At 57.4% G+C, this 23,697-nt stretch overlaps 1 protein-coding gene across 2 annotated transcripts; it reads right to left on the bottom strand.

Moving 5' to 3' along the window:
* Window positions 1-1,043: 1,043 nt before the first annotated feature.
* On the bottom strand, window positions 1,044-22,162 carry SPMAP2L (sperm microtubule associated protein 2 like). 2 transcript variants are annotated; one of them, XM_025187172.3, is made up of 9 exons: window positions 22,068-22,126; window positions 13,049-13,079; window positions 10,215-10,271; window positions 9,491-9,619; window positions 8,549-8,686; window positions 7,333-7,453; window positions 3,916-4,047; window positions 3,097-3,272; window positions 1,044-1,181 (listed from the first exon to the last, which is right to left on the bottom strand). In XM_025187172.3, exons 1-9 carry the CDS (start codon window positions 22,087-22,089, stop codon window positions 1,067-1,069), a joined length of 921 nt encoding a protein of 306 aa, XP_025042957.3. In that variant the 5' UTR covers window positions 22,090-22,126; the 3' UTR covers window positions 1,044-1,066. The 2 variants fall into 2 exon arrangements, with proteins under 2 accessions (XP_025042957.3, XP_075785326.2); XM_075929211.2 differs by lacking the exons at window positions 10,215-10,271; window positions 13,049-13,079 and having other exon boundaries at window positions 22,068-22,162.
* Window positions 22,163-23,697: the final 1,535 nt, after the last annotated feature.

Below are 23,697 nucleotides of genomic sequence, written 5' to 3'. Positions count from 1 at the left end.
CAGAAGCAGCAGGGAAACTGAGGCAGCTGCAGCGCTGGGCGCCGGGTGAGGGGAGAGCCCGTTGCTCAGGTTCCTTGCGGGGGGCACAGCTGCTGTGTCAGAGCAGAGGCCGGGGCGCCAGGCCAGCTCCGCCCCGGGAACAGACTGAGGAGAGGGGGTGGCCTAACTCTGGCACCTTCCTCCCCGTGGGCCTGGCAGCTGCGACCCCTCTGCTGGATCGGCCCTCTGCAGAAAGCCACGGGCAGCTGCTGGGGCAGGCTGGGAGCCTGGGGGGGCTGCCCCCCGGCCTGTCGGCAGACAGAGACCTTGCATTGAGCAACCCTGCGCCGCTCATTGACAGCGCCAACCCCTCCCCCAGCCCTCCCCACCCCGCGCCCCCTCGCCCTTGGCCGGCAGCAGGGCGGTGTCTCTGCAGAGGCGCCCCTTCGTCAGCCTCTCCGAGCTTCCCGCCGCTCCCCCTTTCGCCCCTAGTCTACAGCTTCCCTCGCTGGCTCCCCGGCCGGCCCTCTGGTGCGTGCGCCTCTGTCCCGTCTGGGCCTCTCCAGGGCCACCCGCTAGCCCTCGGCTCCTGCCCTCCCTTCGCCTGCCGGGGGTGTGCATTGCAACCCCCACTTCCCACCCTCCTCAGCAACGTGGGCCCTGAGCCCTGCTACGCGGCCTTTGGGGAGCCCGTGACCCACGTGGGATTGCTAGCTCCCTAGGAAAACACCAGGGGAAGGGTCACAGCACACAGCCCAACCTGCCTGAACCTGCCTTTCCAGGGGCTCCCTGTGCTGCGCAGCACGGGGTCGGGTCAGGGCACTGGCAGCCTGGCCTGCAATCTGACCCCCGGCAGCGGCTCCTTTTTTATTCCTGCAGTATTTATTTGAGACTTGCCAGAGACACGGCCTAGTTAAAAGCAGCAGCAGCAGCAGCAGGCAAACCGCTGGCAGGGTTTTCCCTACAGCGCCTATTTCTTCTTTAGTCAAACTCCCCCGGCCCAGAGTCTAGCTACAAATGATCATGAGGCCAGGGGCAAGACAGCCAGGGATCGTCTCCGGATGTAACGAACCCAGGCGCCCGGGGCTCAGCGCTCAATAGGCTGGGCTAGTTTCTGAAGCCTGCTGGAGCAAACGGCCTTCTTGGCAGACTCCTTGACTAAAAAGGCATCCGGATCAAACTGGGCCAGGTTTGTGGTGAGCCTGGAAGAGGGGGACACAGGAGGAGACTGGGTTAGGAGTGTGAACTGTGACAGCGGCTTCAGAAGACTCCCTCAGTGTTAACCACTGGCGCCCACGTTCTGCATCGACAGCTACTAGCCAGCCGAGTTCTGTTCACAGGAGACTCTCACAGCGCACCCCTGTAATCCGCAGAAAGCACTGGGGAACTGCGCCCAGGCCTCAGCTGAGACTGAACTGCAGATGTCACTGAGAGGGCCCATAGTACTAAAACCAATGTTTTTGGTAACGATATCACAGAACGTTTTGTAGTACATGGCTGTCCAGGCCAGAGATCATTAGGGCTGCGCCGCTAGCCAGCCAGGCACCCATGCATGCCAGGTTCTCAAGGCAATTCACTTGCACATTCCTATCAAAAGGTGTTGATTTGTTTTCATCTCTCCATATCCCACCGCTGCTATGACATTGCTTCTGCATCATGTACACCCTGTAATCAAAGCTGTGTTTGTGTCATTCTAATCGGCCATTCAGCTCCTTGAAAACTTAGGGAGGACGGCCGTTTGCTGTTACATTACCTTTACACTGTGTGTCCATAACCCCGGGACTAAACTCAAACATCAATGGAGCCTTGAAACTGCTAATGGAAGACATACTGGCAGTAACAAGAAATGCTTGTTTCAAAGGCAGGGATCCGGTAGGAATAAAGACAGGCGTCAGAGTGCTTTGTGTGTGGAAAAGCTATCAACACGGATTCCTGCAGAGTCTTGCATCTCTGGACTGGGTGGAAATATCGAGTGAGTTACCGGTGATCCCCACAATTACCCTGGGTAACCCTGAAAGAGTTTGGAGACTGGCAGATTACTACTAACATTTGGCCTTACAAACTGACTCACCCGTTCATATGTTTTACCTGTTTTAACCTCTCAGTAACTCTCCGTTCTTTTTCTTAGCTAATTAACCTTTCGCCAGCTTACTAGAGAACTGGCTGTCAGCACTGTCTTTGCTGGGAGGTCCAGGGTACCATTGGTTTGGGGGAAGTGGCTGAGCCTTAGGGGTCAGGAGTAACCTAACAGGAGGTGATGGTTGGCTTCTATAACCTCTTATCACAAAGTTCAGTTTCTCTGGGTGGCAAGATAGGCTGGAGGTCTCAGGGGCTGTCTGACTCCAGATTTAGTGACCCGGGCATTCAGCTTGGTTATTGGCGCAGGGCAATCAAATCGTAGAATATACCTCCAGTTTGGGGGGAGCTGTCTGCCCCGTTTTCTAGCAGTCTGCCCTGAAATAGGTCGGGCCCTACCAAATTCACGGCTGTGAAAAGCACATCCTGGGCCATGACATCTGTCCTTTTGTGCACTTTTACCCTGTACTCTTCAGATTCCGCAGGGGAGACCAGCGTTTCCCTAACTGGGTGGTGGCAGGGGTGAGGGGCAGGATCATGGTATTACAACCCTTACTTGTGAGCTGCCTTCAGAGGTGGGCGGCTAGAGAGCGGCAGCTGCTGGCCAGGCACCCAGCTCTGCAGGCAGCGCCCCGCCAGAGCAGTGCAGGAGGAAAGGTGGCAATGCCTGCCCAGGTCATCCATACTTCTGCACTGCCGTGGTCTGGGCTGTGCGCCGTTACTAGCTACGGGCTACAGCCGGGCACTCGGCGTGGCTCTCCCGGCTCAGGAACCGTACAAGCGCTTTTCAGCCTGTGTGCACCGCGAGACAGTCCCAAGCCACGTCTTCCCGCGCTGAGATTCCACCACTGCTGGGTGCGCTGGCAGCTGTAACAGCACAACCAGCGCGTGGGTTCTACAGGAAATCACTCTGCTTGGCACAGTGCCATGTGCTGCCTGCACTGGCCAGAGCCCCGCGGGTGAGACGCAGGAACGGGGCACAGAAAAGTGCTCTCTGCGCAGCCTTGCAGCCTTGCCCCCAGCCTGCGGGGGAGCACGTACCTCTTGCACGGCTGGGAGAGCACCTCGATCCTGGGCGTCACTACTGCCCGCTTGGCTGCCTTGGTCACCAGCCATTCGGTGTCCCGGACAGGCAGATACTCCGGAGACACCCCCTTGGCTTTAGCCAACGCCAGCGTGCGAGCGCTTGCTACGGCTTGCTGGGCGGCGCTGGGTACCTGCGAGAAGAGCTTCCTTCGAGTTGTGCACTGAGACTGCCGCTGCAGGTGAAAGCCCAAGGAGCCCGGGGCTGTGCGGGAATGTTAGGAAGCCACTGGGCAGCCAGGGCCAACCCTGCAGCCATGGGAGATGCCACTTCACAAACCCTCCTGTTCCCAAAGGGATGGACGGCAGCACCCAGTGCCGCCCCGCCTGGCTCCCTGGCGGTGACCGAGGCGTGGATCACAGCAGGAAAGTCCAGAGCAGCATCTCTGGGCCCACATGCATGGAGGAGGAGGAGAGGGTCTATGCGGTCATGGGCCTTCTAGTGCCTCCCCGCCTGCCCATCTCTTACTTCCCCACCCGCCCGCCTGCCATCCAGCCGTCAGCCTTGTGCTCAGGCCTGGCACAGCCCCGCGAACCAGGCCTGCCTACAGCGGGTTCACTCCTGTGCCAGCCCCACCTGGGATCCAGACCGAGCTAGGCTCAGGGGAGCATCAGAGCCACAGCCCAGTGGTGGAGGGAGGAGGCAGCGGGCTGTGACGCCCTAGGCTGTTTGGGACACACGGGACGCGTGCGCGCTCGGCTCAGTCATCGAGGGAGAGCAGCGAGAGCCCACAGAGAGAGCCCACAGCAAGGAGGAGCCGCAGGGAGGAGCCTTACTGGGCGGATCATGCACTCGGGTCTTCCCCGGTCGTAGCACAAGGTATTCTTCCGACTCTTGGGCTGGGCCAGACGCTGTGTTCGCGGAAGGGCGAGAATCTTCCTGGCGGTGCCTGTAATTTGTGTTTCAGCCTGCAGGGGGCAAACACACCAGTGCGGGGCCGCTGAGCTGTGCCAGCCAGTGGCAGCAGAGCGTGATTCTCAGAGGAGCCGAGGGGGCCCAGCTCCCAGTGGCAGCAGCGGGCAGGCCATTGTTAATGCAGGTGCCTAAGGAGGGACGTTGGTGCCCAGCTCTGAGGCGACCCTGCAAGCGAGTCGGCCTGGAAGCCCGGCACAACGTGCCCTGAGAGCTCCTCGTGCGGGGAGTTTCAGAAGTGCCTAAGTGACTGAGGAGCACAAATCCCATAGAAACCAACGGGACCCAGCTGCATTTGTCTGGAGTTTGAGTGTTGGATGAAGATGCCCTGGCACTGCTGCTACACCTCTGGTGGGCTGCAGCAATGGAAAGGCAGCACCTTAACTACCGTGTCCAGTGGCCTGTTCACAATGCTGTGCTCTAGGGTGGGCACACAGCAGCCCCTTATGGGAGAAGCACATAGGGGTTATAAATGGTCATGAACAGGAGCTGCAAGGGAGACTTCAGCTTACCTGGAGAGTGAGGAAAGGGTTAAGCTAATGGAGGCTCTACACCTGAGGGAGGGGACTTTGGACACTCAGCCAATGAAATACAGATAAGGAATTTCAAAGAGAGAGGGCTTTGTGTTTCCTTTGTTTTGAGTTAAAGGGGGTTTTCCCTGGGGAGGTACGGAGCAGGAGAGATGGACTCTCCCTGGAATGGACTCCTTGAATTCATTAAAATGTGTAAGTAGGAAAAAGTTTAGAGAGTCCATCGAGTTTTGTTGTTTTCCTTGTTTGGAGGGTTGGAAATCATGTCTGAGCCAGTCAATTGTTTTTCTCTCCACTTTTATAACTCAGAATTACAGCCCAGGGAGAATCCCTGAGTCTATTTCTATTTATGGCTTTTAACATCCAGTCATCTACTATGCTCACAATAGTGGTTTTGTTTTAATAATAAAAGTGTTTTCTTTATGTTTTGGTTAACCGGTGTTGGTTGATTTTTGTGTCCTTAAACCTACGTGCCTAAGTGAAACCACATTACCCGAGAGAAGCAGAGCCCTGTTGTTCTCTGCGGATTATTGCTGTTTGTTTTCCCAATTCCAAGCAAAATGGAGGTTGGGGCAAGGGGGAGAGCTTTGCCTCAGGGAAGGGATTCTAAGTTGTTTCATCCCTGGAAAAGGGTTTATTTTATATTTTTAGGGACAGTTGGGGTATGTCTAGCTTACATGGCTCTGTCGACAGAGCCATGTAGATGAGTTTACTAGACATAGGAAAATGAAGCAGCAATTTAAATAATCGTCACTTCATTTTCATCAAAATGGCCGCCGCGCTGTGCCAATCAGCTGTTTGGCGGTACAGCGGGGCAGTCTGGATGCGCCGCGGTCAACAAGGGAAGCCTTTGTCAACCGCTCCAGTATGCCTCGTGAAATGAGGTTTACTGGAGCGGTGGACAAAGGCTTCCCTTGTCGACCGTGGCACATCCAGACTGCCCCGCTGTGCCGCCAAACAGCTGATCAGCACAGCGCGGCAGCCATTTTGATGAAAATGATGCGACGATTATTTAAATCACCACTTCATTTTCCTATGTCTAGTAAACTCACCTACATGGCTCTGTCGACGAAGCCATGTAGTCTAGACACTCCCTTGGTGGTGGCAGCGATTAGTCGTTTCTGTTTTGGATTTCAGGGAACTGAAAGCAGACAGGTTTGTCTCTGGGAATTACAGAGACAGGTCCTGACAGGGTTTATTCTGCTAGCCGGCCCCCTATTACCTACACTCCAAGTGCCAGGTTGGGGAATTGAGCCGTGACGTAAGTGAAGAGAGAAAAGGGTCAGTCCACTCTCCAAAGCGTGTGTGCCCGGTAGCCCGCCGAGCTGTGCCATGGAAAATCACCTGCCTCCTGCTCCCCTGGCTCCCGCTCTCTGGTTCTGTGCGCCCCCCCTTCTGTGCACCGCGCCCCGTGGGCGGCAGCAGGATTCCTGCTCCTCCCAGCTGCCAGCCCTGTGCCATCTCTCACCTTTAACAGTGAGACGTTTGTTTCCTTCCAGATCATTGACAAAGATGTTAAACAGGAGAGGGCCTGGAGCTGACCCCTGCAGGACCCGCTGGATAGACCACATGACAGTTCCTGTCATGACAATGAGGGCTAGCCAGCACCCCGGGGACTAAGGGGTTAAATATGTCCCTTACCTAAACCAAGTGGCAGGCAGCCACTGGAATTGTAGGTAGGAACTTCAAACTGGGACAAAGGAATTTTGGGGGTTTTCCTGCCTTCGTCTCTGGGCAGTTTCTCTCCAGCTATTGAAGGGGACGGGATGTCTCCCTCTAAGAATATACTCTTCACTGTCTGGAAGTAGGGTGAAGTTTAGATAAATCCGTTTGGTTTTATTGTTTTATGGTTTGGGGAATGGGATCTGGTCTGTGCATTTAAAAATGGGTTTTGCTCTCCTTGGTAACTAAGTTCCTGGCCCATGGTAGATTTCTCCTCCATGAGGATATAATTTTGTTATTGCTCCATCTAGTCAGTATGCTGGCAACAGGAATATTGTGGTGATAATAAAAGTTCTTTCTCTTTTCTTTTATTAACCTGGCAGTGGTTAATGGTTGTGTCCTGGTTTGTACTTTGGGGATGAGATTTCCCAAGTAGTCTCTCCCTGGTTGCTTTAGTAATATTTGGGTGATGGCAGTGGCGTTTTATCCCCAAAATCTGGGTTGTTAAGATCTTGGGGAGAAGTTTTATACCAGAGCCTGGGAGATAAGGTTTTGGGGGACTTTTGCTGGCCCCCACTTCTGCATTTATCGTGCCATCGTGGGGAAGGAGCCGTGACAGTTCCCCACCTAGTTACAGGTGAGACCTGTCAGGTGGCCAGTTTTAATCTATTTCACGTGGGCCGTGTTCATCTGAGTGTTTAAATCCAATTGCTGTGCGGTACCGAGCTAAAATCCCCGGAGAAGCCTACGCATCTTCTGCCACCGCTATTAGCTTCATCAACCACCCAAAGCCATCCCGAGACTTGCAAACGGGTTACCATTGAGTCACCACTAAAGTACAAGAAAAAGCCACTTTTCAAAATGGCCCCCGCCAGCATGGCTGAGCCGCCAAGGCAAGTCTGGCCTCGTAACCAGAAAGTGCAAAGCAGCCCGCGTCCCCCCTCCAGCCCTGGCAGAGCCCCCGGCTATTTCTGGTGCAGACTGGCCCTTGTGCGCACTCTCTGCCTGTGTTCAGGCTGCAGCAACCAAAGCTACTGTGCTGCGGATACAGGTTCCCGTCCCCGAAGGATCCCTCCCCAGCTCCATCACCTTTCTGTCCAGCAGGAAGTCAGGGTGCACTAACTTGGGGTGCGCGAGCTCCAGAACCCGCTGGGAAGCCTCACAGGTGAGCGCCGCCGTGGACACCAGCCACTCCGGGGAACTGCGAGGCCTGCAGGCAGACACAGACATGCCACATGGACCCTCCCAGCATCCGCTCGTTTCCTTCAGTTCAGCCTGCTACGCCCCACGCCACAGCCACGCGGGAGGGTGTGAACGGGCCAGCCCTGGCTGAAGTGAGGGCAGAGGGGGAGGGCCTAGAGTCCCAATGCTAAGGGGTGCTGGCTTGACTCCCCATTGGAGGAGGGGAATGCCACTCCAGAGCAGGAGCTCCCTGGCGGGCTCTGGGCTGATTGGCAGGGCTAGAGAGGACGGGGGGTCGGGGGAAGCCCACGCTGCTGCTGCTGGAGCAGGGCCAGATGGTGCCTGGACCCAGGGCTGGGGGTCGCCCGGGAGCAGGCTGGCAGCGTGGCCACGCAGGGCTGAAAAGGAGCCAGTGACCACGGAGGTGGATGCAGGGACTCGCTCGGGCCCTGTGGCCAGCTCTGGGGAGGGTCTGTTAACTCTGGGCTGTGCTCTGACTCTGAGCCAATGTTCTCTGCGCTTCGTCGGGTTCATGGCGCGTGGGCCCTTAGCTCTCCTGCTCCACCCTCCAGCCTGTCCCCAACCCGCCTGGCTGGCCCCGCAGGATCCCTGCTACAGCCATGTCGCCGCAGGGCGTTCTCATCGTCTCCTAGGGTGCTTGGGGGCCACACATGGACAGAGACCTGCGGCCGGGCCCGCCCGTTTGCCTTTCTGCAGCCACTTCCCTTCTGGGCAGGGCAAGGGAATGCGAAGCAAGCGCTGCGTGTGTGTATGTGTGCACGCACATCTGTGTGCATGTGTGTGCATGCATGCACACGTGTGCACGCACATCTGTGTGCATGTGTGTGCATGCATGCACACGTGTGCACACATGCATGTGTATGTGTGCATGCAGGTGGACGGGTGTGCGCGTGTGCTTAGCTTCTTACAAGCCAACCTGAGGCTGGGAAGAGCCGAGCTCACACGACGACAGCAGCCTGCATCTGCCGACCACCAGCAAGTGCCCCCCAGAGCACAGCTACACCAGCCCGCTCGGTCCCCGTTTGCTCCTACTCCAGCCGGACACGCTGCTTTGGGTGTTAATTCTGCCGAGAGCAGCGCAGCCAGAGTGGGGCTCTTTTACCTTCGCTGGAAGTACGCTGCCTGGTATTTCTTAGGTTCTGCCAGCTTCAGCGTCCGAGGCGACGGTAAAGCTACATTCACCCGGGGCGGGCACTGCCAGATCTCTGACACCCGGCCACAGCTGTACAAGTAGAGGCGCCTGTGGGAATGCCAGGAGAGACGTAAGGAAGAGAGTCAGCCCCGGCCAGACCCCTCTGCACGGCAGTGACAACAGGCGTGCGCGGCCAAGCCCGGAGAACTCAAATGCACTCCGAGCTCAGGCTCACAAGCGCCCCCATGCGTGCACTCAAGTGAGGCCCATCGAAAACACGTGTGGGCATTTGCCCGCGGGACTGTCTGGCCTGGCCAGGCCGATACCTGCTTGCTGGCAGGCACAGAGGCCTTTTCAAGCATGGGCGGGGGGAAGAAGGGTTGAACTCGTCCTTTCCATGGGCAGTTTGAAGGCAGTTCCTCACCACACAAATCCCACCCTATCTCCACTGCTCACCCTTCTGACAGCATATTGCACTGTGGGTATTTCCAGCGGGGCTGTGTCATGAAGAACCAGGATTCTGAAATGGCGACTAGCTATTTGCCAACTCCATCTCTGGGGGGCTCGACCGGAGACACCCTAGAAGGGGCTTGCTGAGCTGCTGCCCCTGTGCGGCCACTCTCGAGAGACACCCAGTGCTTTACACCCCTGCGCCCCCTTTCCCGCCAGGCTTGCAGACCTCGGCCGGAGCTGCAGAGCCCTTGGCCTGACAACCTGCCTCGCAGGTCTCAGAGGGAAGCTGACCACGGCAGGCCGGGCTGCGAGCAAGACATGGAAGTGCAGAAACTTCTGCTTTCTTCTTGCCCAACAGGCGGGACGCAGCTCTGCACGGCTGCCAGGCCTTTCCCGGCGTCACTCACCCCGGGCCCCCGCTCGCCCATGGCAGCGTGCCAGCCGGCGGAACACACCAACCTGCGCTGAAGGTTCCCATCAACGTTTTGCTTGGGCTTGGCCAGGGACATAATCCGTGGTGTCGGCCGGGCCGTCAAAGCACTCGGGGAGAGGGGCCAGATGGTCTCCTGGTTCCCCCATTCTAAGGGACTGTGGAGGCAAGGGAACCAAACTCCTGTTAGATGATCACTCACCTAAGCCCGGCACCGAGCCTCTGGGGCTCTCCCAAGCTCGCAAAGCCACCGAGGAGCAACGTGCATGGTACCAGCTGCAGCCACTGTCCTGCAGTGTTAGCAGCCCTCTCAATGCCATGCCCCGCTCCTTCCCACCACGGCCCTCTAGGCTCCCAGTGCGTGTGCACCAGTAGGGGGTGGGCTGTCTCCCCAGGCTCCGCCCCCAGCGATCCAAACCGTGCGGGGGAACAAGGACGAGAGCAGGCAAAATGCAGCGTCAGTGCACAGTGGCAGGTGAGCCTTGAGGGCTACAGTATCCCTGACCCCGCTAGAGTAAGGCGTAAGTGCTCCGTTCTCAGGGGCCTGGACCCTGACCACGGCTGCTGTGGTTAGCGTGGACCCTCTGGCCCAGGAAATGCAGAGCCGCATTCCGTGGTCTTCGCCAGGCGTCAGACACGGCTCAGCAGTGCAGGAGAAAAGCATTCGCAGCCTGCCGCGCCTTGGAACGCCTGCGTGCTGGCTACGGAGGCCCAACGCCCATAGCGCCGTCGCGTGGGGCTCTTCCCACGTACCTACTATAGTTCTCCCAGGCGGCTTTGGGCTTCTTTGGTCTTGCTAGTTCTCGGATCCTAGCAAATGGAAATGAAGGGACGTGAGCAGTTCAACTCGGCGACTGCTAACACAAGCGCAGAGCAGGTCTTACTGTATCGGACCAGAAACTCCTCCTGGGCACCCAGAGACTTGCATCACGGAGCCACTGTGACCACAGACATTGACTCTGTGTACGCGACGGGCCATTGTCGCTATGACATTACCTAGCTCTCCAGTACTTGCATTGCCATCCGTGGCACGTCCCTCCCGTTCCAGCTCCTCTGCTCAGTTCTGGGGAACTCTACACCAGGTTTCTCTGTTCCGGTAGCCCGCTGCCCGGGCCCAATTTGCACAGAGAAGCTCAGAGTTAAGACTTCCTTGCACAGCCAGTGGGCGAGGGACCGGTGCGGGAGCACTGCTGCTGTTTCACTAATGTACATCAACTCCCAAGGGCTGGGTGGTCAGAGTTTCTCCCGGCCCACACAAACAGCAACAGAGCAAGCACCACAGAAGTGCAGGCCTGATTACCAGCACCATGGTAACGAATCACACCGCTCACACGGTGCTTTCCAAGTCTGGATGAAGTCACAGCCCCCGCACGACGCTGCAGACATTTGACGACCCATTTATAATTACTGGCGTGTTAATGTTTGCTTGTTTGGGCAGGGCCCACGGTGCGCAAGGCACTTTGCAGGACACACAAACGCATGGCCCCTATCCCCAAGGGCGTCACTCTGGGGATAAAACGGTTACGCTCAACGCCCAAACGTTCTCACCGTGCTTTGTCGGCGTGTTTGGACAGTGGCTGCACCTCAGACGCGACTGCAAGAAGTGACCATGCAGACTGCAGCCGGCCAGGGGAAGGGAGCAATTGGCCTGGCGGTTCAATAGTATTTGCAAGGACTTTGACCTAGAATCAGACCAAGTCCTCCGCTAGCAGCTGGAAGTGTGTGGCAAAAGAGTCCAGCAAAATACATGCAGGGCCGTCCCATTCTTCCTCTTCTCCACGCCTCCCGCCTTGCACATGGTGACGCCCTGGAGTCCATCTGCCTGTCCCCTCGTTGTGACACGGCCTTAGCAGCTGCACAGGAGGGGTCAGTGCTGCGCTCGAGGGCCCAGCCATGCAGCCAGGGGTGTCTCCGGGCCGGGCAGTGGGAGAGGGGCCGGCTGAGCACACCAGCACTACACCTTGCGGAAAGCTGGGGGAGATTCTCTCGGGACACCGGGCTCTGCAGCAGGGCGGTCACTCCGCTCCAGGCCGAGCGCAGCCCAGGAGAGGGCTGGGGAGAAGCTGCGGTGGGGAGCAGCCAACGAAGGCCCAGCTGGGGCTGTACCAGTAGGGGCTCCTGGAGAGCTCTTGCTCCAGCTGTGGGGCGGGAGGGACCTGGCTGCCAGGGAAGCTGCAGAGGGTACCTGAGACGGAGCTGGCAGGGCTGGGGGTTCTGGCCTGACCCCACTCCCTAGGGCTGCAGGGGGGCAGCCAGGGCAGGGCAAGGCAGTGAGGAGTGGCCGTCAGACCGCAGTTCACCCCGGGGTAGGGGCAGGCTGACGACTGGCCGTGGGTCGCTAAGACACGGTGGGGCAGGGGTGCCCTGGGTGGGGAGGACCCCACAGTGCGGGGGCCCTGCTGTAGGGCAGTACCGTGAGGAAAGGGCGTGGGCCAGGATGGACACGGGGCCGGACCACGCAGAGACAGGTAATGGGGGCGCTCTGAGGCTGAAGAGCTGATTCCTGAGGAGACCAGCAGGAGGCGCCCTGGGGTGAGTCACCACTCGATCTGACACTTCTAAGCCGCTGAGCACGGTGCAGGGGGGGGCCGGGCAGGGGCTGGCACGACGCAGCCTCTCACCGTGTACGCTGTGGCCGCCATCGTTGCACCTGAGCTCTCCCACATCGCCTCGGTACCCACTCCGCTCGCAGGAAGGGCCGCGGCTCCCATGAGCTTCCCCAGGGTCTGCTCATGAGCCTCTGGCCCAGGGCCCTCGGTTCAGGGCCCGGCATGGCCTTGCCTTTCAGTGTCATTGTCTGACTCCCAGTTGCACAATGACCTTACCTTGAGAAACAGCAACGGGGCCACTTAACGTTTCAGGCAGAACGCCTCTCAGTTCTCACGCACACACTGCCCGGGGAGGCTAGTGCCTGGACAGGAGATGAATGCGGGGATCCTCTCCGCGGAAGAGGCTCTCTAGCCCATCCACAGCGCAGTGTGCCGGCCTAGAGCCGCTGGATAACTAGAGCCAATGGATTACACAGGAGGACAGTCTGCCTGCGTTCTGGTTTTCTGAGCGTCCAATCACCTCGCAAAATACAGCCTGTGCAGGAGACCTGCTCAAGCCGCGTGAAAAACACCAAGACGACCAGGTGGGTTTTAAATGCTGACAGAACGGCCACAACTTCCTTCTCACGTGGAGGCCTTCGGTTTGAAACAGAGTCCCGGCCAAGAAATACATTAAAAGTATTTGTGTCTCACACTTCTGCCCCCGAATTCCACTCACAATTCGGGGGGGGGGGGGCTTTATTGAGCACATTTCTCTATTTTTAAAAATGCCATTCTCTCCTCTGCTGGCACGTGAAAGACTCCCACCGACAGGAGAAAACCACTCTCTGAAGCCCAGCCCGCAAAGGATCTAAATACGGGTGTGACATTGGACACACGAGCAGCCCCACAGCAAGGGCAAGCCCCAGGGAGCCTGGCCCGCAGGCCGCTCTCAGGCAAAGCCCCATTCGCGACGCGGGGCGCTCTGTCTGAGTGAGCGAGAGGACTCTGAGGTAGGTGCTCACATCTGCAGGTCCCTGCCTGGTGAGTTTTTCTTACCTGTCACTTGAATATGAACAGAAGTGAGAAACTGCAAAGAAAACAAGAAGGGGTATTAAGAGGCTGGAGAGCACCTGCATTCTGTGCGGTCATGGATCTGCATTTCCTACGTGACCAGTTATCCTCTACGACATTACTGGCAAGGGGAAAGAAGCCGGTCCAAGGGCTTATGCCTTAGTGACTTGGCACAGCTTTGGGTATTTTTCCTGAAGGAAACTACAGTGCGATGCACACGCTGTCCCTCACGCTTCCCTGTGGCTACTGGGTAACAAACCACATTCGGGCACCCGCCGGCAGAGTGGGAAATTACCATTGGCCGGAACGGTGACGTACCAGCCCCTCTTTGGCCAAGTGGAATAAGCCATCATGAGCTTTAAGTGCAAGTGCACGGGAACGTTTCAGAGCCCTAGGTAAGTAGCAGCGTATAAACTACATTGTACAAGACAAAGTGCAAAAGGAATAGTGCCCCTTTCTGGCACGGAAAAATCCAGGGGCAGTGATACGTGCAGCAAAGGCAGCAGGGACGCAAATAACACCAGACTTGTGCAACAGTTGGGAAACAACGCCCGGGATGACCTCAGCCAAAGCCAAGCTGCAGCTGGCGGGAGTAGTTATGATGAAAGTCTTCAGACTCCATTATTTCAGCACCACTGCCTGAGTCTTTCTAGCTGAGGCTTCATTTGTCCCACACCCTTTTAACCTGTCAACCCCCCAGCTTTTCAATGCTCATTCCAGGCAGCAGCCGGACACAGGGCAGGGCGAGCAGGAGAAAAGAGCACAGGTATTGTCATGTGGGGCTCTCCGCAGTCCCGAGCTGATTTCGACAGTGTCGGAGTGACGGTAAAAGGAAGTGGCCAACCCTTGCTTGTGCAAGGCAGCTTTCCCAAGGCATTTCTGCACAACTAACCCGCCTTGCAGAAATCTGTGCCCAGAGAGACAGTTGCCGCAACAGAACATGTGAACTGTTCCCCCCTTCACCCAAAGGAGAAATGTGTCTGAATTCTTTTCCTGAGACCTCTCCAGAGCTGGAACCAGATTTTAAAAAGCACTCGTCTTCCCCTGGGGGGCCAAGGCCATAGCACACTAGGACTGGGAGGGACCTCGGGAGGTCAAGTCCAGTCCCCTGCCCTCATGGCAGGACCAAGCACCATCTAGTTCATCCCTGACAGGCGTTAGTGCAACCTGATCTTCAATATCCCCAGCGACGGAGATTCCGCACCCCCAGGCCTTTGATTCGGAGGCAGAGTGCTCCATGGCTCTCCCCGACCCGTCCGTCTATGCGGGCAAAGTAGCGCTACTCCCTGATCGCCGCGACCCAGGAAAGTGGCGCTTTGTTCTGCCCGCACTGTTAGACTAGCGGGCACAGAGAGCCGTGGGGGCCTGGAATCTGAGCTGCCAGGGTTTACACGGGCAATGATGCTGTTTTCCATCGCGGTGGCACCAAAGGACCCCGGCACGGACCAGGGCCCCACTGTGCTAGGCGCTGTACAGGCGAGTGACTGCAGCATCCATGCTCCACAGGGCCCACAGACAGCCCGCATGGACAGAACACACCCCTGCAAGGAATTCAGTGGCAGGCTGCAGCTTTTCTTACAGAAGGGAGGGCACCCACTCTCCCATGCAGGCCCCTTCTCCTCAGCCCACCCCAGGACTGTGCTCCCCCCAGGTGAGGACCACAAGCCCTGGCGTCAGCCCACAGCGTCTCCCCCTATCACAAGCCCAAAGCCCATCACCGAAATGCCAGGCCTTTGGCCTCTGAACACTGTTGGCTTCGCTCTCTGAAACCAGCTGCCAGTTGCGATGAGCACACACCAGCGGCCCGTGCCGGGACGCACACTCCTACTCAAGGCACCGCGGCCTGCAGCTGCGGAAAGGCCCAAACACCCTCCCAATTGGCCCCTGGGAGAAAAATTCTTTCCAGCCCCAGAGCTACGCCCACATCGTGTCAGGCCGGGCCCCTGGCGGGTATGTGGGCCGCTGGAACGGGCCAAGCCCAGGAAGCCGAGGTATGCGTCTGGCCACTCGGCCCCCCTCTCTCCCAGCTGCCCAGTCCCCCCAGGCCCATCCAGCTCCCCCACCCGTGGGGGGGATGGTGGCATTTCACCGCCACAAGGACATGCCATGTTCCGAGGGGAGCCTTCTAGCTGTGCATAAGGGCGCTGCGGAGGCCCGTGCGGACGCGTGGCCCCAGGGACCAGGGCTTGCTTTTGTGGCATCGAATAAGGCGCTTGCACGGACCCCTTTCCTTCCTTCATACACATGGCCAGGCTTCCCGGCACCTCGGCTGCACGGCGCGAGGTTCTGCTCTGCAGAAATGAGACAACCCTGAAGGGCCCCTCCCCGCTTAGTCTCACTCTCTGGTTTCAATTGGCGGCAGTTGCTAGGTCCAACATCTGCCTCCGGCGTCCCCCAGCCGCTGTGGGGTAAGGGGATTCTCCGGGGCGAGGAAGGCGGAAGGACGGTTCCTGCGCCAGCTGGCCTTGTGAAGAACTTTATGCAAGGGCTGTAAGCCAGAGCATGCCCCCAGGGACGAAAGCTTCTGCTGGCTGGCACTGGATGAAAACGGGATGTGGGGCCCCTTGCCCCAGCACTGACAGGGCAGGGGAGAACCCCACCTCTGAGTTTCTGGTCTCTTCCTCACTCTCTGCTCCAAGGAGCATGGCTGGGTGCAAGCAGAATCAGCCGCCTGCCTGCCCCCTGTGCGTGGCGGGAGAGGGGCTGGAGGCTGCATGGCCCCGCGTGGGTGGGCAGTGAGTGGCGAGGTCACGCGGCTGTGAGGGGCAGAGCTGGGACTGAAGAGAGGAGTGTTGGTGGGTGAAGTGGGATGAGGGTGTGTGCCTGCGGAGGCTGGAGGAGTGTTCTGAGAACAGGGGCCCGTCGTCGTGACCAGGCTGAGGCGGGGCTGGCGTGCAGACAGGCTCCCTCCTCTCTGGCACAGCGGGTAAGAAGCCGCTTTCTAGCGCTGGCCAGCAAGGAGCCCAGGGCCCTGCTCCTAAGCAGGTGCCAGCCACTCTGGTACCTGTTTCCATGTGGTGACTGCCCCCTCCCCCGCACTGCCTTTACATACCCAGCTGAGACTGCGGGTCCCATGAGCTGCAGCCACCAACCTTAGAGCTCCCGCTGCCCACCAGCCAAGTGTGTAAGTCACAGCAACTGCGGCTACGGGCCTCCTGGGACCGGCAAGTGCCACAGCCACAATACCGGGGTCTCCTGCTGCTTCCACTGGTGCCAGGCTGCTGTAACGCCACTGGCTGGAACTGGGGGTCACTCGACTTACACTCGGGGTACAGCAGGAAAACAAGGCCCATAATCTGCATAGAGACCTTAGCTTAACTCATCAACACCAAAACCATGGGATGGCCTTACACTTGTGCGACGCGCGTGCAAAGCACGTCACGCCCATTCTGCAAGGAGCCAATAACGCTGCAAGGTGCCATGCCAGGCTCAGACCGTGATCTGTATTAGCGTTTCCAACAGTAAAATAGCCCTCGAAGTGCTAACACCTGCATCTCCATTTCCTGCCTCCCGCCGCTGCTCTACTTTGTAGCTATGGAGGACACACGTGCATGCTGGCAGCATCCCCAGAAGGAAAGAACACTTGTTTAAAATCCCCTTATCGCAAACCATGGGCCCTGGCCCCTCAGGCTAGAAACCGAACTTGAAAAACGTGAGGAGAACGATTGTTTGGGTGCGCACGCCCCGGTGTGCAGCCTCTGAAGGGAAAGCCTGCCCTCTGCTGGGACGGGGAATGCAGCGCGCAGAAAGAGTCATGCCAAGCTCTCTCAGTGTCCTGCCTTGTACCGGACACGTGCTAGAGCGCAGAGACGAGCACTCATCTCCCCCAGTGACACACCAGCCACACCATCAAAGGCTGGCTCACCGGCACCTCTGCTAATGTGATACATGCCACCATGCGCCAGCACCGCCCCTTTGCCCTGCTCATTGTGCCAAACCGGACGGTCTCTGTGCAACAGAATCAATGGACACAAATCAGGCACGGAGAATGGCAACGTCCAAAGCCAGTGGGAGAGCACTTTAACCTCCCTAGCTAGACAGTAGCAGACCTGAACGTTGCCATACTAGAGCAAAGCCCCTTCATCTTCGAGGAATCAGCAACAATCCAGCAGACTTCCTAAGCAGACCATACGGGGTCACTGCAGAGTTCCGGCATCCAACCAGTATTTCACCAGAGGAGAAATCCCTCGATGCATTCATTTGCCACCAAACAGAACAGGGGCGCACGGGTTTATTGCATGACACATTCCTTGTATCTTGGGGATCAAGGCCTCATGTATCCCATACATGCCCAGGGTGATGTGCGAGACGGACTAACCCTGCTAGCTCCGTACTGGCCCAGACAATTCTGGCCAACAGTCTGTCTTGGGATGTGCACTCAACCGCCCACTCCACTTCCAGACTGTCCAGAAATAATATCACAGAGCCAAGGTCAGATACAGCCTCCACACCCAAAGTCACTATACTTGAGAGCTACTGATGGAAACTGCTCCCTGCCCATACAAGCGAGCGTTCTGCCAAGCAGGAAGCCTTTTGTGAAGATTTACTCCTAGGAATGGAAATTACTTGCAACCTGAGCAGCTCAGCACAATCATGGCCAGGGGAAGGCTTCTGTGCCAAAAGTGAAAGACAATTTATCTGAAAAGCTTCACACTTCAGCCACTTTTGCTACTCCAAAGTCTAAACAAAGACTGGTTAGGGTGTGTTCTTCTTCACCTTTCTGGAACCTGAAAGCAGCTAAATTACATTTAAAAAATAGTCGCCTTTGGATTGAGGTCAGGCATAGAAAATTTCAGCCTCAGAGCAAAATTTTTTGGGAAAGTTATGTGCATCTGAAAATAGTAATGGAAGCTGTTTTGTAACTATCTGTACATGTGTATAGTGGACAGAGAGCTGAATACACACACAAATCTGACTTTGATTTGGGACATGGGCTGGTTTTGTTATGTGTGTTCAGTGCCTAGCACAGCAGGGATCTGACCAGGTCGAGCTGCTCAGCGCTATCACAGCATACAGATAAATAACCTAACACTTTGTTACCGAGAAGTTGACTGCCCTACGGATGTGTACTATTAAAGTGGCACGTGCACCATCTGTGCATACCATTGTGACAGGATGGGCTATGTCCCAAGGCCCCCGACTACAGGCCCTACAGCCCCGTTTCTTTCTGCCATGGAATAGAGCAGTGAGAATAGCAGCCAGTGAGAGGGGCTGCTGGAGCAAGCAATAAGGGGCCAGAAGGACCAAATAAAAGGCAAGCAGCAGAGCAGAGTTTTCAGTTGCTGTGTGGAGCTCAATGAGGGAGAACTAGGTGCCTGGTTAACTAGACAGACATTAGGACCACGGACAGCGCCCTGTGTGTAGTTCACCAGACAGTACAGCCTGGGAACTCTGCTAACGGCCAGGTTCCTGGCTGGCTGAATAGGGTAGGATAGCAGCAGGACCACTGAAAGGTCAGTGCAGGCAGGCTGAGTCTGGGGACGGAGCACAGAACCTGCCCAGGCCAGACCCTGCTGGTCTGGTTGCAATCGAAGCCCAGGGAGAGCTGCTGAAAGATGTCGGCAGCCATACTGGTCGGGTGGCTGAAGGAGGCAGGGTCTCTGGGAAGAAGCCTAAGAACCCTGGGCCCACACCAGGGCTGTGATAGAGCTCAGGTGGGGGGCAGCGTATGCAGTTTGCCTGGAGGGCTGAGTCCCTGAAGACGCACTGAGAGAACCACTGGCTACAGGATGCTCACGAGAGTGGGTGTCAGGCCGTTGGAAGAATAAAACTAGAGCAGGCTCCCAGCCAGCCAGCCAAGAGGGCGTGTCCCACGAGAGGTGAGGGCTGCCCGGTGAAAACAGCTGTACCTGCAAAGGGGGAGCTCACAAGAGGCGGGTCCTGACCCCGCTGCAACCATTCCAGTTCGTGACATCAGAACACAGAACACAACCAAACGAACACACATGCCAAACACCGTGTCAATCAGAATAGCAAGAAATGAGCCTTTTGGGAGCCCCCAGGCCACTGGTAGGTTGAGGATTCCATCCCCTAGCCCCTAAAATCGACACTCACCAACTGAGCCACTTTCCCCACCAGCCACGTCTCATGTCCCTCAGATGCTGCCACACCAGTGCGGACGCTGCCGTCGCCCATTTCCTACAAAATCCTCCCGCGCAGCAGCTGTCGGGCAGCCGTGGGAGCCACGGACCGGCCAAAGCAACGATCAAGTGACCAGACGGTCTCGAGTGAAGTATCTGAAGCGATACCAAGGGACACACAGGACTAGCCACTCCCGGGTCTCCTGCCTGAGAGACACAGTTAGTGCTACAACACGGAGCCACAGGAAATAGCCTGCACTCCGGGGGTCCGCCCCGAGGGGGTGGAGAAAGGGAGGTCTGTACAATCTTCATCCCTCTGTGCCAGCCCCGGTCAGAACTTCGATGTGGAGAGAGCCCGCCGCCCCCTCGCGCCAGCCAGCAGGGCAAGATCTCTAGAAGAGTAGCAAAGTGGCTCTTTGCAAAGCCTGTGGGCAGACCGAACATGGCCGGGCACAAGGCCAGGGTGGTGCCGGATTACCCCAAGCGCGTGGTGGCAGAGAGGCTGCGTTCACTGGTGAAGAGCCCTCGCCACAGGGACGGATGCGGATGCTGCGTTTCCCTCCATGCCACTTTCCCCTTCCAAAGGAGGGCAAGAGGCGCCGTTTGGCCTCAGCCGAAGAGGCTGGGACGACACGACAGCAAAAGGCCTCTGCAGAAGATACAGGCAGGAACAGGAGGCACTGAAACAACTTTACCAGCTCGGTCACGGCAGTGTGGGCACCCAGCTCCCAGGCCAGCAACAAACAAATCCACTGGCCTGTCTGTCCCCCCCTTCTATTGCCAGGGTCCTCCCGGGTCACTAGTCACAGAGCCGGCTGGGGCACGAGGGGGAAACGGGGTGGGGGGGAGAATTTCACCTCAGACTGATGTCTCACCCTCCCGGCCTGCGCCCCGACTTGGGAAGCAGCTGTGGGCCCCAGCTGCTGCTGTTAGCAGGCAGAAGTGTCACGCTATGGACTCCCCTGATTCAGTGCACCGAGGCTATGCCCCCCATGCACCCCCAGAGCACTAATGCACTAGGAGCCTCTCTCCCACCCCCACTATGGCTCCGGTGCCCTGGAACCATCTACCCCGCATGGCTCCGGTGCACTGAAAGCACGTCCACCTCGGGGATCCTGACTCCAAGCAAATTGCCTCACTAGAGCCAGGGACCTTTTACTCCCGTGGATTGGCAAGGACCCAGAGAAAACAAAAAATCACTTTTATCTGAGACTCTTCTTCCTGTAACTTCTCCAGCTCCCCCTCGCCCTTTTTTAAACCCTCCCCTTCCTGCCTGACGATTTTACTTTCCTTCATCCCCTCCTCACTTTGTAGGGTCTGGGTTTATGGCACATCTGACACTACTGGATCCATTTGCCTTTAGAGAGCACTTAGGAAGTGCCAGGTCTAAACCATGTAATGAAGATCTCAGGTAAGGAATGAATCTTTCCAATTCTCCAGCCCCCCCCCCCCAAAAAAAATAAAATAATAATAATAATCCAAATCTGATCTTCTAACATCCTGTCCAGGAATAATAATTATTGCTGGTTATGATTCACCACTTACTGAGACGGTGCTAGTCTAAGAGTAACAGGGTTTTCTCAATAATATTTGTCCAGGTGCTTTTCCTTAGCTTTGTTTCTGTTCAGCAAGCTGTAATACATGTTGTTTTGATGTATGCAGCTGAAACAACTAGTGGGCCATGGTGTTTGCACCGTAACGGACAAGGCTCTAGGAAGCAAAATTTAGGCAGAAATGATCTGCCAGTGAACCCGTCTCTGCAGTTTATCCAGGAAGGTTAGAAGAGGGTTATTTAAAGAACGTGTATAACTTTGCATAGGGCCACTCCAGACTGCTCTGTAGAGGCTAGCCTTCTCCCTTCTTTTGTGGCTGTTCTGAATAGACAGAAAGCCTCAGAGGAGCAACGGGCCAGGCTGGCCCTAGAAGTCTGGGAAAGATACCTGGGCCTGAGGACCTGCCAACAGAATTTTGTCAAAGCCTCAGAGACATTCTGGCCACAATGCTACTGAAACTTTTACAGAGCCACCTTCAAAACAAGTCCCTCCTGCTGAGCTGGAAACCTGACTTGCTGCACTGCTGCCATGGGGACAGGGTGACACATACAGACCCCTCTCGTCAATCAGCACAGATCTAAAAATACAGGCGGCCCCGCTATCAATCGGCCCGGAATACATCCATTCCACACTAAAGTCGCTGACGCTCGTAGGAACTGATGCGTTCTAAGTCCTCCCGTTCCCTGCTATAAGTCATGCAAAACACTCCCCCCAATTTGCTTAAATGGAAGTCAGCCACGGGAAAAAATTCCCCGCTTAAAGTTGTTTCGCTATAAGTCCAAGCTTTTTGGAACGTATCTGGGACTTACAGCGAGGACCCTCTGTGCTCCCAAAGACTTGGCCATGACGCCCCCAACTGGGAGGAGGGACAGGAGTGAAACCGATTTTAGCCACTGCTCCCAGCTGCGCCCTTACATGCTCCAGCAGCAAGCCACAGGCGTAGAGTGCTTTCGACCCCCGATCGAAACAGGTGCCACTCCAAGCTCGGGGACCTGGTTCGCCAAGTGCTAACTTAACCCCAGGCCCCGGGTCACGCACACAGGTTTTGGGCAGACCTGAAGGGCACAATTAAGCAAACCTGCTACAACCGAACAAGGAGCTGAGCCAAGCTGGGAGTGGTGGCTCAGCAGAGCACCGAGCCCCGCTCGGCCTGGCACTGCCAAGGGGGGAGCGCCCGGGGCGACTGGCTGAGCAAGGCAGGGTGGGGACTAGTGTGGAAAGCCCCCCATGCACCGGGCATCCTGCTGGGCGCTGAGCAAGCATATTGCACCCTGGGATTGCTGGTGTGTCCGGGGCCCTGCCCACGAGCTTGGCCTGGCCCGGCAGGGGCTGCACAGCCGCTACCACCCTGCGACTGCCCCGCCCACTCACCTGGCGGCCAGCAGCCCGCCATGCTCCGCCCACCGCCGCTGTGTCCTCGTCGCCAGGGCAACCGCAGGGGCCTTGCGCATTCCGAGCCAGGTGTGGGGGGGTCTCATGCTGCTGGACTGGGGGGTGGCTCGAGGGCCTCCAGCTCCCCTCCCCCAGGTGGGCCTGGCACTGCCAGCTGCCCCAGCCCCACACAGCTGCTCTGCGGGGGGCACAGAGGTGCCCCCTGCACGGTGCCAGCCCACAGCCCAGGGACTGCTCAAACCCGACTAGCAAGGGCAGCGTTAGCCAGGGGCCAGCATCTCCCAGAGCCAGGCCCCCGGGGACTGGGCTGGCGAATCCAGGAAACAGGGATTTGGGGCCCATCCCCCATGTTACGGAAGGGCGCTTTGAGGCGCTTAGTAACGCAGCCGGGGGCAGGGCCTGATACAGGAGTGGCAGGGTGGCTCTGTGGCCTGCCTCGTGCAGGGGGTCAGCTGGACGATCGGGATGTCCCTCCGGGGGCCAGGTCTCCGAGTCTAGCAGTGAATTCGAGCAGCGCAGGGCTGGGCTCCGCAGCAGTTCGGCAGGACAAGCCGCTGGCAGCTGCCGGACAGGCTGTTTAACCTGCACCCGCGGGTACAGCTGCCTGCAGCTCCCACTGGCTGTGGGTCGCTGCTCCCAGCCAACGGGAGCTACAGGAAGCAGAGCCGGTCGGAAGGCTTTGCTGGCCACTTCCGGCAGTTTCCATTGGCCACCGTTGGCTGTTCCTGGCCCGTGGGAGCTGCAGGCGGCCATCCGTGCACACAAGGAAAACAGTATGGCTAGTGCCAGACGCGGCCCCACGCCGCTTGCCCACCACTGAGATAGCTGCCCTGTTAGGCGGGCACTTTGGTTCTAGGCAGTATTCCAGTGCCAGCGGTGCTGACTCTCAGCTTTCCCGCAAGTCCCGTGCTACTCGCTGCTTTCCGTTAGAGCCTGGCTTCCGTTACGCCGAGAATCTCAGCATTCGCTTTCAAAGAAACTTTGTGGCCATCATGGATGTGAAGAAAAGCTTTAAAATGTGACCCCGGAAGCCCACGGCACCAGATGGACAGGAAAAGGAACCCAACAAGGATTTTAAAACCTGGTGATTTGGGGTTTGTTAAGTTTTCAACAATTCCCTCGTAGCTGCCTATGAATGAGTCATGGCTCAGGCTGCTGCAGTGTTTGTCCACTTCCCGTTCCCTCCTGCCTGTCCTAATGCACGAGGAGGAAGCCTCCGACCCTGTCTGTACTACCACGGGCCGGCTACCTAAGCCACGCGAATACCGTAGCTCAGGCCAGCGTACCTGGGTCTGCTCGCCGTGGTGTCTTCACAGTGTAAAGCAACAGCTGCTGCTCTCCAGGCACCTCTGCCTACACTCTTGGTTTTGGTGACGTACCGGAGTCAACAGGAGGGCGCTTGGCAGTCGGCTGATCACGTCCATGCACTCCCATTGCAGATCGCTGCCCGTGCAGCCAGCAGGCAGTGAAGACAGGCCCTGGGATTCACAGATTCAATGGCCAGAAGAGACCCTAATGATCAGCCAATGGGACCCCCTCCATAGCACACAGCAGAGAGCTTCACCCAGTAATTGCTACGCTAGGCCCACCACCTGTTTTGAACGATCGT

The sequence above is a fragment of the Pelodiscus sinensis genome, chromosome 4 (assembly GCF_052426305.1).
Source record: "Pelodiscus sinensis isolate ZL-2025 chromosome 4, ASM5242630v1, whole genome shotgun sequence".
NCBI classification, from domain to species: Eukaryota; Metazoa; Chordata; order Testudines; family Trionychidae; genus Pelodiscus; species Pelodiscus sinensis.
The sequence above is the reverse complement of the archived record's forward strand: the minus strand, read 5'-3'. Positions and strand labels throughout refer to the sequence as shown.